The sequence below is a fragment of the Cricetulus griseus genome, chromosome 3 (assembly GCF_003668045.3).
Source record: "Cricetulus griseus strain 17A/GY chromosome 3, alternate assembly CriGri-PICRH-1.0, whole genome shotgun sequence".
NCBI classification, from domain to species: domain Eukaryota; kingdom Metazoa; phylum Chordata; class Mammalia; order Rodentia; family Cricetidae; genus Cricetulus; species Cricetulus griseus.
In genome coordinates this window covers 105,826,964-105,841,232 of record NC_048596.1, presented here as the reverse complement: position 1 = coordinate 105,841,232, position 14,269 = coordinate 105,826,964, and the positions used below count along the sequence as shown (strand labels likewise).

The following is a 14,269-nucleotide window of genomic DNA, read 5'->3' as shown; positions in this document are numbered from 1 at the left end:
TTGCTAAGGTCTGATCTATGTGGGTTAGACATTGAAAATTCAGCTACTTCCAAAGAACTCTGTCAGAGTCCCAGGCATGCACGCCGCTGACAGCTAGGCGGGTTGGATTGATGCTGCCTTCCTAGGAGCAGGAATGTCTTGCTGGAGATAACAGGGTGAACAGGTTGCCGCCACACTTCTTTTTTTTATAATTAAAAGAAATCCAATCACAAGACATTTTTTTTTTTTATAGAACTGTGGACAGAGAAAATACAGAAATTTTGACAGGTGATCGGACCAGGGCTACCCTGCTTTCGTGATCACGAGCTGCATCTGCACGCTGGCGGCCATGCCGCCTCTATAGCCTCCCTTGGATTGCATTTGGTTCTGAATGGAGCTGACTGAGTTCATCCCACTAAACAGATCTCCGGATCCTACATGAGCTGTGTGCACAAAGTTTGTCGGCTCTCCAATCATACTTCGGCCAGTCCGTCGCCGCCTTTTAGGCTGAGGCTGCTTTGCAATACAGCAGTTGTAACACAACCAGAATTCACTCATGCTTTCACTTCAAGGCTTGAGCTAGCACCACCAAGGCTCCAAGGCTCCAGGCAGGAAGCTCCACAGCGTGAGGAATGGCCGTCAAAATAATTTTATTTCTTTGGGTCTCCGTCCTTGGAGTCTCAGGTCGATTAAAAGGAAAGTATGATTGCTTCTTTTCTGTTTCCAGTTCCAAGTCAGTGGGGAGGAAAAGAACCACTTTGATCCAGAGCCTGGAGCAGGTCACTCATCAATGGGGCACTTACTCAGCTATCTCTGAGTGCAGACTCAGTAGCAGTAGAAGTTGTCCCTGAAGATTTCTTTTTAGTCTCCTGGTTTCACTCAAAACTGGCCATATCGTCGCCTTTGTCTATGGGCGCCGGCTCCGCCGCTCCCAGGGTCTCCACACACACGCAGCTGCCCCCAGCAAAGCTTTCAATCACTATAAATGGAGAAAACAAGATATTCCACAACAAAACCAGACTTAAACAATATGTAACCACTAATACAGCCCTACAGAAAGTACTGGAAGGAAAACTCCAACCTAAGGAAATTAACTACACTCACATAAACATAGGCAATAGATAATCCCACTCTACAAAAACACAAAGTAAAAGGCAGGGTAAATCCACATACAATACCAGTACCAACAACAAATAAAAAACAAACAAGAATAAACACTCAATGGACCTTAATTTCCCTCAATATTAATGGTCTTTTTTTTTTTGTTTGTTTGTTTTTATTTCAAGACAGGGTTTCTCTGTGGCTTTGGAGGCTGCCCTGGAACTAGCTCTTGTAGACCAGGCTGGTCTCAAACTCACAGAGATCCGCCTGCCTCTGCATCCTAAGTGCTGGGATTAAAGGCGTGGGCCACCAATGCCCGGCTTTACTATTAATGGTCTTAACTCACCTATAAAAAGACACAGTCTAACAAATTGGATACAAAGACAGAATCTATCCTTCTGCTGCATACAAGAAACACACCTGGAATTCAAAGACAGACATTATCTCAGAAAAGGGTTGGGATAAGATATTTCAATCAAATGGACCCAAGAAACAAGCTAGGTTAGCTATCCTAGTATCTAACTAGTTAGACTTCAAACTAAAAGCAATCAAAAGAGATGAAGAAGGTCATTTCATATTCATCACAGGAAAAATCCATCAGGAAGAAGTCTCAGTTCTAAACATCTATGCCCCAAATACAAAGGCACCAACACTCGTAAAAGAAACATTATTAAAACTCAAATCACAAATAAGACCTCACACAGTTATAGTGGGAGACTTCAACACCCCACTCTCACCACTGGACAGGACCATCATACAGAAACTTAACAAAGAGACAAAGGAACTAACTGAAGTTATGACCCAATTGGGATTAACAGATATCTATAGAACTTTCTATCCAAACACAAACGAATATGCCTTCTTTTCAGCATCACGTAGAACCTTTTCAAAAATCGACCACATACTCGGCAACATAGCAAACCTCAACAGGTACAAAAGAAATTGGAATAATCCCATGTGTCTTATCAGACCACCATGCTTTAAAGTTAGAAATCAAAAACATAACAAAGTGCAGAAAACCTACCAACTCCTGGAAATTAATTGGTACAGGAGACTGCTTCTTGATTTCTTTTAATTTCATTTATTCTTATTGGACAAGTCAGACCACATAGATGACTTTGATTTAATTTCTTAAAGATCTTGTTAAGCATGTCTGTATTGACTCTTCTCTTCAGTGAGGAAACATCAAAACTAACAACAAACCAAAACCAAAATAAAACCCCAAAAGCTTTCCAAACTATAATTCTAATAGTTCACAGACAAAGCCTCCCAGCTGAACATAGCTAGAGAGGCAACTTGAGATTTTATTGTTGCTGAGCTCATGCATGTACTGGACTGAGATGGCATGAAATAATGTCAGCATGCCATGATGCCAGTGTTTGAAAGCCACCTTAAAATTTGTAAGCATAGCATTTGTTTTGGAAGATCTGGAATCACTGTCTCAGTTCTCTTTGAAGTAAAAGCTCCAGTTTCATGGTGATTGGGTTGTGAACATGTATTTTCAGCACTTTAACAAGGAATTCAGTACTATGTTTTGAAGCTGAGTGCCAAGAGGAAATAGTGCATGCCAAATCATATGGGATTCAGTGGTATACAACAAAGTGGAATCTATTGAGCTTGAGTTTTTTTAATTGAAAGGGAATTATCTTCTGAAAAACATGCCCTTCTTAGACAATGGGGATTTGCAAGGAAAAATTCAAGACTTTGTGGATGCCAGAAAAGATTTATCTGGCCTGAGAGACTGCCTAGAAGTCATTTCTGAACACACATTAGCTCCTTCATATAGCAAACATTTGTGGAGTGTGTGTGTGTGTGTGTGTGTGTGTGTGTGTGTGTGTGTGTGTGTGGTGTGTGTGAAGATCACTGAAACTCAGAGGAGTGTCTTAGTCACTGTTCCATTGCTGTGAAGACACCATGACCATGGTAACTTTTATAAAGGAAAACATTTAATGGGCACTTGCTTACAGTTTAAGAGGTTTAGTCTACTCTCATCATGTCAGGGGGCATGGCAGCATGCAGTTGGACCTGGTGCTAGAGTAGTAGCTGAGAGTTCTTTATTTGGATCCTTAGGCAGCAGCAAGAGAGAGACCCTGGGACCAGTTTGGATTTTTGAAACCCCAAATCCCACCTAAAATGGCACACTTCTTCAACAAGGCCAGACATACTCCAACAAGGCCACGTCTCCTCCAACAAGGTCATATCTCCTAATTCCTCTCAATGAGTGACACTCTGTGGTGATCAAGTATTCAAATACGTGAGCATATGGCAGACATTCTTATTCAAACCTCCACAGAAGGAAGGAAAAATAAAAACTAAAATAAAAATCATCCAGGTCCCATAGATTGCCCAGGCCTCCTAACTGACACCCACGTCCAGGGGGTCTGGATCCATCCTATGCTGGTTTCCCAGCTATCAGTCTGGGGTCCATGAGTTCCCCCTTGTTCAGGTCAGCTGTTTCTGTGGGTTTCTCCAACCTTGTCTTGACTCATTTGCTCCCTGGGGAGCAGAAAGAGGATGGGATAAAGGGTTGGTTGGGGAGGGTAGGGAGGGGAGGAGGGGAAGGAGAGGGAACTGGAATTGACATGCAAAACAAGTTTGTTTCTAATTTAAATAACACAAAGAAAAAAAGAACAAAAAAATTTACATAAATTAAGCAATGGTGAAAGCTGCAAAAAAAAAAAAAAAAAAATCATCCAGGTCCTGGTATGTGACAATGTTTTTTGAGTTTGCCAATACTATTGTTTAAACTAAGCACCGTGTTTGCTGCCCAACAACAACTTTATTATCACTCATTCAATTGTTTTTATGAGACTGTAAACTCCAGAAGTGTGGAGGCCATGAATTATTTGTCTTTCTATCTGCAATGTTTCTCATGGCTTTTGATAAATAGAAGTCACTCAAAAGTATCACTAAACAAAAGAAGTCCTTAGGATCTAAAAATCAAATCAGCAGTAGGTGAGTATTTAGTTAGCAAAGAATTATTTTTTAAAAAATATAATTAACATTCTGTAAAATTTACTCCTTTAAGAATGCAGGTTATTTCCTGGTGGTGGTGGCACAGGCCTTTAATCCCACCTGCAGCAGGTTAGAGAGGTGGCCCTGGGGTTCCAATAGTAGGAGAGCTATCCCTGACCCTCACTGGCTGCAATGCACAAGAAAGAAGCCTGTTTCCCTTCTGGGCAGGGCACTAGATCTGACCCTGTTGTCATGGACAGAAGTGAGCCAGTCCTGAGGGTGACAGCAGGAAAGCTGAGCCCACTCCCTCCTCATATTCTCCCTACAGCAATCAGGAGAGAGGGCTTTGCACCTTGTCTGTGCAAAACAGTAGAGTTGGCCCTGGTGAGGGAATCCATATCTGAGGGCTTAGAGCAGAGCAGGAGAACTGACATGCTCCTTGCTGTAGGCTGCATTGGGTGAGCTAGCTGAGGCAGTGCTGGAGAGCTCATTTGGGTACAGATGACAGAAAACTAGTGAGCTGACCAACCCAGGTACCACCCAGGCCCAGACCAGGGCTATGAGTTGGCCCACCCCAATATCCTCTGAATCTTGAACTGTTGGAACATGTGAAAGGGGAAACTACAAATCCAAAACAGCAGGATCTCCATGACACAGTTCAACAATAGGATATCCAAGAGGAGCAGCACCAGTGAGAGCCTATTATATGGCTGATGTAGCAGAAACCAGAGGCCTCGAGCCAGACCTATGACTTAAAGCAATGAACACTTACAAGTAAGGATGTAGACTAAAGGGTAAACTGTGTGACTCACTGGGCCACACTACACCTTCCTGGACAGGATTCTTCTTTTCATTTTTGTTTTTGCTTTGGTTCTTTGTTTTGTTTGGTTTTTGGCTTTTCTTTTAAATTTGGTTTTTGGGGGAGGTTGGAAAGACAGAGGGTGGATGTCAGGGGACAGGGAAATGAGTGGGATCAGAATGCATGATGTAAAATCCACAAAGAATCAATAAAAGTAAAAAAAAGAATAAAGTTCATCACAATGATTTACTCATGCTATTTTTCCAGTTTAAGTATAACACATTAATTTTGCACTACACTTTATACATGAAGAACTCATATTGTAATTCCTATAAAACTAAAACAATAGAGATGCAAATATATTAATGGAAAATTAAATGGTTAAATTAGTAATCCAACTGAAATAAGTGAATGAGAGCACAGAGTCTGTAAGAAAAACAGATCACTTAGCAACATAAATTTGCACTCATATATAAATATCAGCAATTACTTTCCAGCACAAATGGCCCACTGTTTCAACTAAATGACAGATAATTTTAAACTGGATTAAGAAACACAACACATTCAACTTTAAGAATTTTATAAGAAAGTTTCTCTTAATAAAAGTTTATTTATTTTTTGGCCAAAGATCCAAGAGTTTAGCAATAAAAGTCTAGAGTATATTATACAAACACTGTGTCCAAGTGCTTTTGTAAAAATGTGTATTATGATTCTATTTGCATCTACTACACATATATGAGAGTAGTCTGACTCAGGGTCCTCCAGGGGAGAGTGGCAATATTATATAACTTGGTGGATACATAGAATTGAGCACATGTGCACTGTCCCTATCTTGGTCACAACTGGATACATGTTTAGAAAGTAAGCATGGGATACAAATAATGCTATGCTTAGATAAACTTAGAACTTAAGCTATCTGCTGTACAATGCAAAAGGCTGAATATAAAAATAGAGGTATTCATTCCAAAAAGTAGAAAATGGTAATAAACTAAGTACTAAGATAAGTGCAGTAAATTAAGAGGTGATGAGAAAAAAATGAAAGAAAAAACATGTAGGAGACAGGATCAATAAATCTAAAGCAAGTTCTTTACAAAGGCAAATAAAATTGACAAACTGCTGGTATATTGCTAAGAATCAAATTTGGACACATAAATAATATTATATGAATGGACATAATTTTCATTTCTTCAGAATGCCAAGAAGTTTGAAATCTTTACAGCAGTAGATTTACACCAAATAAAGTAATTCCTTGGAAAAAATCACAATTTACTTAATTTAAAAAAGATAAAGTACAAAATATGAATTGTACCAGAATTGTTAAAAAACATAGAATGCTTACTTGAAAATCTCAAAAAGAGAGGCTGAAGTAGCCAGGCGACTTCATTAAATGAATAAATAAAAATTAGAGTTTGGAGAGGTTCAAGGATATAAGGGACATACCTAAACATAATAACAGCAATATACAGCCACTAGATTGTGAATATGAACATCAAATTAATGGAGAGAAACTTAAAGCAATTCCACTAAAGTCAGGAACAAGACAAAGTTGTCCACTCCATATCTATTCAATATAGTACTTGAAGTTCTAGCTAAAGCAATAAGACAACCAAAGGAAATCAAGGGGATACAAATTGGATAGGAAGAAGTCAAAGTATCATTATTTGCAGATGATATGTATACGTAAGTGACTCCAAAAGGAGTACCAGGAAACTTCTATAAGTGATAAACACCTTGAGTCAAATGACTAGACACAAGATGAACTAAAAATAATCAGTAACCCTTCTATATATAAACAATAAATGGCTAAGAAAGAAATAAGAGAATAAACGCCCATTAATATAGCTTCAAATAATATAAAATATCTTGGTGTAACTAACCGAGCAAGTGAAAGATCTGTATAATGAGAACTTCAAGTCCTTGAAGAAAGTTGTTGAAGAAGATATCAGAAAATGAAAGATGCCCCTTGCTCATGAATCTGTAGGATTGACATAGTAAAAATGGCCATCTTACCAAAAGCAATCTACAGATTCAATGTAATCTCCATTAAAATTCCAAGCATAAGTCTTTACAGATCTTAGAAATACAATACTCAGCTTCATATGAAAAAAACAAAAAGCTTAGGAGAACTAAAATAATCCTGTTCAAATCTCTCAGAAGTATCAGCATCCTTGATTTTAAGCTCTACTTCAGAGCTATAGTAATAAAAACTGCATGGTATTGGTATAACAGATATATGGATCAATGGAATTGAATCAAAGACCCAGATGTAAACCCCACACACCTATGGACACCAGATTTTCGACAAAAAAAAAAAAACCCAAAATTATACAACGGAAAGAGAAAGCGTCTTTGAGAAATGGTGCTTGTCTAAATGGATGTTCACAAGTAGAAGAATGCAAATAGATCCATGTCTGTCTCCCTGCACAGAACTCAAGTCCAAGTGGATTGGATCAAAGACCTCAACATGAATCCAGATACACTGAACCTGATAGAAGAAAAAGTGTGAAATAATCTTGAATACATTGGCACAGGAGACAACTTCCTGAATAGAACACTAGTAACACAGTCACTAAGATCAACAATTAATAAATAGTACCTCATGAAACTGAAAAGTTTCTGTAAGGCAAAAGACACTGTCAATAGGATTAGCTTTAATACATGGGGAGATGCTTAGTCTTATTGCAACTTGATATGCCATATTTTATTGATATTCATGGGAGACCTGCCCTTTCCTGGATGGAGACAGAAGATTGGGTGGTGGCAAGGGGGGAAGTGGGGAGGACTGGTGGGGGTGGGGTGGGGTTGGAGGCTGTGGCAGGAAAATAAAATAAATAGCTGAATAAAAATATTTAGGTGAAACATATATAAGCATGATATATTATTTATAAATATGTATAATGTTTAGGTGATAAGCAATTATTTTGAAAATTCAAAATGAAACTTAATATATAAAACAATGCAAATATGATGTGGTATTTATAGTAGTAACACTGAGTGTCCCCCTTGAGAAAGAACAAGACGAAGGAATCCTGGCTCTCGAACAACTTCAGTGATTAAAAAGTACAGGTTTAATGTTTGCCTTGGGGGGATAGTGTCTAAGACATTTGTGGGGAGGGACTGGAAGCTGAAGACAATATTTTAAATAGTTTCTTAAATGCTTACAAAGACCCATAGTTTATGAAGTTCCATCATGTGTGGTATTCAGATCAAGCAGTCTTCAAGACCTTTCTAACAGAGCATGAAAGTGGAATTATTAAATATGTCTGAGCACATACAACATCAGCAGAGCTTGATTCCCAGGTTTATCATTTCATAATCACAGTCTGTCCAGCATACCACCTTTGTCCTATTGGTCCAATCCCAAAGTCATATTGAATTTGCCCTGGTCATCCACTCAAGGGAACTGGTCCTTTGCCTATCCTTTTGGGGCATTGTGTTGTGATGGTCATTTAAGTGAGTATGTCATGGGTCTGAACTAGAATCAATATAGGGGTAAGGTTATTTGGAAAAGTTTCTCTGTTTGCCTTGTGTCAACATTGCTCCAATAAAGCAGAAGTAATGGGATGACCATGACATCAAGAAAGACATTGAAGCTTGTTTGTCAACATTTAATGTGGTGAGTAGATACAACTGCTCATTTAAATATGTGGCTCCTAAATGTATTGAGATTGAATGATCATCATAATGATTTTAATCAGAAGCCTGCATTTATATTCACAGTATGTGTGCTTATTTATCAGCATTTCCTGAAAGTGTTTCTTCATGTAAAATGGAGAAAATAATAACAATATATTATGGGAGTGAGGACTAAATAAGTTACTAACTAACGAACTTCAGTGTGGGGCTGTAATAGAGGAGCAAAAGAATGCTTGCTATTCTCATTATTTCCATCAATATATCCGAATATATATCTGAAGCAAACACAATGTCTACTGTATAAAATTGGTTTCAAGATCTGAATGAGGGGACTGGAGAGATGGCTAAGAGGTTAAGAGAGGTCCCAAAAACTGCATGGTGGCTTACAAACATCCGTAATGAGATCTGGTGCCCTCTTCTGGACTACAGACATACATGCAGGCAGAACACTGTATACATAGATAAATAAATACATAGATAAATGAATAAATCTTAAAACAAACAAAAAACAGACTTTGTTGACTCCCCATGGGAGGACTCACCTTCTCTGAGGAGTAGATAGATGGGGATGAGGTGGGAGTAAGGTATGGGGAGTGGGAGGTGGGGAGGAAGGGAGAACTGGGATTCATATCTAAAAAATGATTGTTTTAAAAATAACATTACAAAAGAGAAAAGTGGGAGACAGAAAACAAAGAATATTAGACTGTAGATTTCCACATGGCCAGCACCATCTTGGATATCAGCTTTTGAGTTTCCTCCTTAAATAAAAGGATGTTTTTGTTGTTTGGCAATAAAAAGAAGATCTGAATTGAACAATTTAGATGAGGCCAACAGCAAGATGTTTTGGGATAAGGGAAAGACATATCAGGAGGAAATATCAAGCTAGGATTCTACAGAATGAAATAGTTTCAGTGACTTTTGACTTACAAAGTAAGGATCCTTTCACTCACTCACTCAGTTTACAACTATGTTTGAGGATTAAATATGTTTCAGAATAATATAGTAGCTAAATTAATGGAATCTGAAGTTAGGATTTCTGCTTTTGAATTTTGATTCTGTGTTCCTACCTTATCTGACTCTTGTGAAATTTCAAAGGCTGCTGGAGTACTTGTGGGCTCATTTATAATTTTAAATGGAGAGATGGTTCAGAGGTTAAGAGCACTGGCTGCACTTTCTGAGGACCTGAGGTCAATTCCCAGCACTCACATGGCAGCTCATAACTGCTATAACTCCAGTTCCAGGGTATCTGACACGCTTGCACAGACATACATGCAGACAAAACAACAATGCACATAAAGTAAAAAGTAATTAGATTATTAAAAATAAATTAATGAAATAAATTAACAAATAAAATTAATTTCTGAGAATGTTTGTTGTCATGTCTATGCTAGTCACCAAATTAATTGAAACTGCATAGCAGTAGTTTTCTCATTTGTTAAGAGACAAAATAATTAAAGTAATTAATTTATATCATATGGTTGCTGTGAAGATTAAATCAGTTCACACTGAAACAGTTCAGATAATTGTCATATTGTGAGTGTTTAATAACATTAGTTGATTTATACTTGGCTTATCATCTCAGGTTTGGAGATAAAATAACACAACACATGTGTAAGGGTGTGGAGGTATAAACTGTGCTATAAAATATAGTAATGTGTCCTTAAGCTGATGTAAGGACTTCAGTAGAGGCAAGAGCATGGGACAGAAAGGAGCAAACATCTATAAGTGTTGGCGATGTCAGAGAGCTGTACTGCCACAGCATTGGAAGGGGAGATCAGGGTAGGTAGGTTCTTGGTGGTACTCAGGCTGAGAAATTGAGAGTGGGTGCTGTTTTTGGTGTGAATTCACACGAGTGATGGTGGGAAAGAGGGTCAAGAGTCAAAGGAGTAAGTGAACTTTTCAGAAAATGTTGGGGAGCCGAGTCCAAGGAACTGGATGGATTATACACTTGGAAGTCAAAGACACATATAATAGGAATTAATTTATTGACCATATTAAATAAATTCCACAAAAATTAAAATCAGTGTGGTGCTTAATTTAAGGAGCCATGAGCAAGTTCATTTATTTCTTTAGGGTTGTGTGTCTGGCCATGGTCTCTTTAGTCTGTAAGCTCCATGATAGCAAGTGCATTTGTCAGAGTTGGTTATGTATTTCAGATGCCCTTCCTAGTGCGTGGCATGTAGTAGGTATTAACTACACACCCACTGGCTGAATGAACAGGTATCATGAATTTCCTTGAACTTAAGAGTAGGAACTGCTTTGTGCAAGCGGTGTTTGGTCTGGTGGAGTGTCTGAGCAAATGCTTGAAAAATGCTAATGGTGCTTCAGGAGGATTGATCCTGCAGGAAAGATGAAAGGTACAAGCAAAGGAGAGGAAGGTAAGGGATTACAATAGACCAGAGATGGGAAGCAGTGGAGGTGAGGGAAATATCAGAGGCAGACAGGTGAAAAGCAAGTATGGGAGCATTAAATTTGGCCATTATGCATAGCAAAATTGAAGAGATTACCTAAATGCAAACATTTCTTTTAACATTTGACATTCACAAGTCTTTTTCTCCCAGCCTGTTTCTTCCATCAATACCTTCTACAGCTGATTAAATACAGGACAGAAAATGGAATACATCAGCCTGGCATTTTTCTGAATTGAAGCTCTTGTCACAGGATGAGAATTGCCATTTGTTATTGAAACACTCTTGCCCACGTTTCCTAGCAGTAAAATAACTTGCACTTCAGTCTTTGGGGATTTACTTTGTCCTTCATAAAACAGCCTGAAAATTAGCAGTGATCCCATCATTTATCTCTGTGATAACGTGCTCATGTTAAGCAATTAAAATCCCCTATACAACACTATCCTGATGACAGATGTGTGGCTGACACTCTGACATGTGATGGGTGACATAAATCATCTGACGATCAAAATGTCTTCTGACTTCAATGTCTTTAGCTTCAACAGATGCTACCCTAGGCAGAGTAACAGGGCCATTCTTAACAAAATCCCCATTTTAGTTAAGAGCCTTACTCTACTACAGCCCTGAAATCTTGATAGCTTGGCTAGTTAGTGCAGCTTGGATATTCTTCATGTGGCCTTTGGAAACCACTGAGGGTCCTCCCATCCCTTTGTACCACATAGGTTTTGGAGGCTTTTCAACAGGTGTACAAGAGCCTTGCATGCAAACTCCATTAGTCCCTTTGGACTTGCCAGTAGCCATGCATCATGCATCTTTTCTTCCTCAACTATACCCACACCCTTCCAAACTACTAAGCCTGATTACTTTTGTGCATAATATGTGATTTGAAGTCCCATAAATATGATGACCTCTTCTTGTGGCCATGTCCTAAAATCCGGTTTTCATCCTGTGTTCTCTATGTAGTAGAAATTGTAGCTTTATTTTGTTTGCAGATCACTCAAAATTTCACAAATTATAGCATGCTGAAAAATTCCTTTACCACTGGTAACTTTTAATATCTGTATTGTTATGTTTTAATTTCATTGGCTCTAACATTGAGAAAAAACATGGTTTTCACAATTTCATATACTTACAGCCAGAATGAGAAGTCATGTTTCCAGCGCTCTATATCCATATGAATTTGTGGTTAAATGGGAAAGGCTCACCTGGAGATAGAATATTATAAGAATGATGATGTACAAGTAAAGGTTTGGGTATCACTGTGCTTCTAGGAGACGTGCTTGCACAGAGACGGTAGCATGTACATAGAAGTCACCATAATATGGGAAGAAGAAAGAGCACCTGGATCTCCTGGCTCAGAGCAATTAACTACTACTCCTTTCAACAGACAGAAGACATGACAAGTTTTTAGGACTTTCTGGTAGAGTTTTTATCCTGACACTTATTTCTCTCCTGAAAGTTACTGTTTCAGGAACAGCTCTTTCAATGCAGTCTAAAGAGATCAGACATTCAGTGTCACAAAATCTGATAAAATAATTCAATACTTTGAAGAATATTTAACTCAAGAACAAAATAAGTAACTCTTCAGATGTAATTCTGGTCATATTGGAGGGAAAATTCATGTCATAATAAACATGTATGACTTCACCCTGTGGGGAGTTGGCAGCACTAAATATTTTGAGGATTCTGTGTTTGAAGATGGTAATGATAATGATAATGTGGGGGTTGGGTTGAATGATCAGAGGTGTAATGATAGACCATCACCAAATTTAAAAATTAATTCACAGAATGATCTACAGTCTCCCACTGAGGCCATATATTCTTCTTGACCTTCCTTGTTTTCTTCCTTGATGATAATGTTTAAAGTCCATTTTCCCAAAAAATACCTGCTTTTCAGTTTCTAAAAATTATAGTAGGCAACCCTGTGGTCAAGTATCTGATGAATCATTTGACACATTTCCTATCCATCTCAAGCACTGTCCCTGGAATAGATCTCTCTTTGACTCACTTCAGGGAAATTCTCTCAGAGTTTCTACCAGAAAGTCATATCTCACTGGCAGTATCATTTAGTGCTCAGTCACAGTGCTCTATGAAGAGATTCTCAATTAATTTTTCTGAAGGTAAAAGTCACTTATAATTACTGCCATGTTATTGAAATATGCCTTACTATCCTGTGCTTCATTGTTGGCTCTGCTATCATGGGTATCATTATTTTATTGGTAAGTCTTAGCTCTGTACCTCCTAGCTCAAAATTATTAATGACCAATCCTCTTCAATAAACAAAGGACACGGCCAGATTTTAGATTTCTTCAGCAGAGTTTGTCTACTGGCATTTATTTCCTTTAGTGTCTCAGGAACTTCAGCGTCAGACTACAGTCTGAAGTGATCAGACTTCTCAGTTTCATGAAAGCTGATAAATGATGGTTCTTATTTTGAGCCAATTACCTGGTCTAGGCAACCTCACAATTCTGGGAACAGTTTTATTAGTTACAATTGGTTATTTTTAGGCCAAAGTGATAATAAGAAGAAATATGTAGCAATTACATTTCTATAATTCAGTTGTTTTATTAACGAGCACAGGTTAGGACCTTAGCTCCTCCAGAAATGATGGAATGAGCAAGCTTTGTGTGGTGGTGAGTCCTTTCTGTTTAAAAATGATAACATGAGACCCATTTCATCAGGCTGTTTTATGAATAGGTAATAGATATAAAGCATCTTGCAGATTTTCTGATTCATGATAAGTAATCAATAATGATGATGTCCATTCAGTTCAACTAACACATCTTTCAGACTTTCTTTACATGGCATTTTATATATCAATCATCATGTGATATAAAGATAAGTAATTCTATTTAGAAGAGATAAGAGTTTAGGGAAAGACAAAAACATATGTTTATAAGGACTATTCTCTGTGACCTGTATAAAAACAGATACAACAATAGTGGCTTAGCAAATTTGGTCATTAATCCTGTCTAGAGTACTTTCTGTTGAGTGAATGGTAGGTGACCTGAGCTCTAACTGACTTGTAGGAAGTCACCAGACTGACCAGGCAAGGAAAGAGGAAATTTATTTGGTGAGTTGGAGAGGTGATTGAAGAGAGCAGAAATCTGGGGGAAAAGAATTTCTTTTCTGTTTCCTTCCATGTTTTATTTTATGCAGTAAAAGATTTTCTTTTTCTAAAACCCAAATTTCCATTATGCTCCCTTTTAGATATTAAAAACGAAGAATCAATTTAAGATTAAATGTTTTGATCAGTTTTAACCAAGAATGCAGTTTTCTCTTTCAGATTAACTCAAAGCTCTTGTTAGAGTTACTGACAGTTGCAAAGAATCATCCAAGAATTTTTTTAGTTACATTACTTCAATGGGTTGTTCCAAAAATTCCTATGTGG

At 37.9% G+C, this 14,269-nt stretch overlaps 1 protein-coding gene across 1 annotated transcript; it reads right to left on the bottom strand.

Moving 5' to 3' along the window:
* Nucleotides 1–282: 282 nt before the first annotated feature.
* On the bottom strand, nucleotides 283–648 carry Cdc42se2 (CDC42 small effector 2). Its single transcript, XM_027407949.2, has one exon. The coding sequence runs from the start codon at nucleotides 535–537 to the stop codon at nucleotides 283–285; it is 255 nt and encodes an 84-aa protein (XP_027263750.1). The 5' UTR covers nucleotides 538–648.
* Between the last annotated feature and the right edge of the window lie 13,621 nt (nucleotides 649–14,269).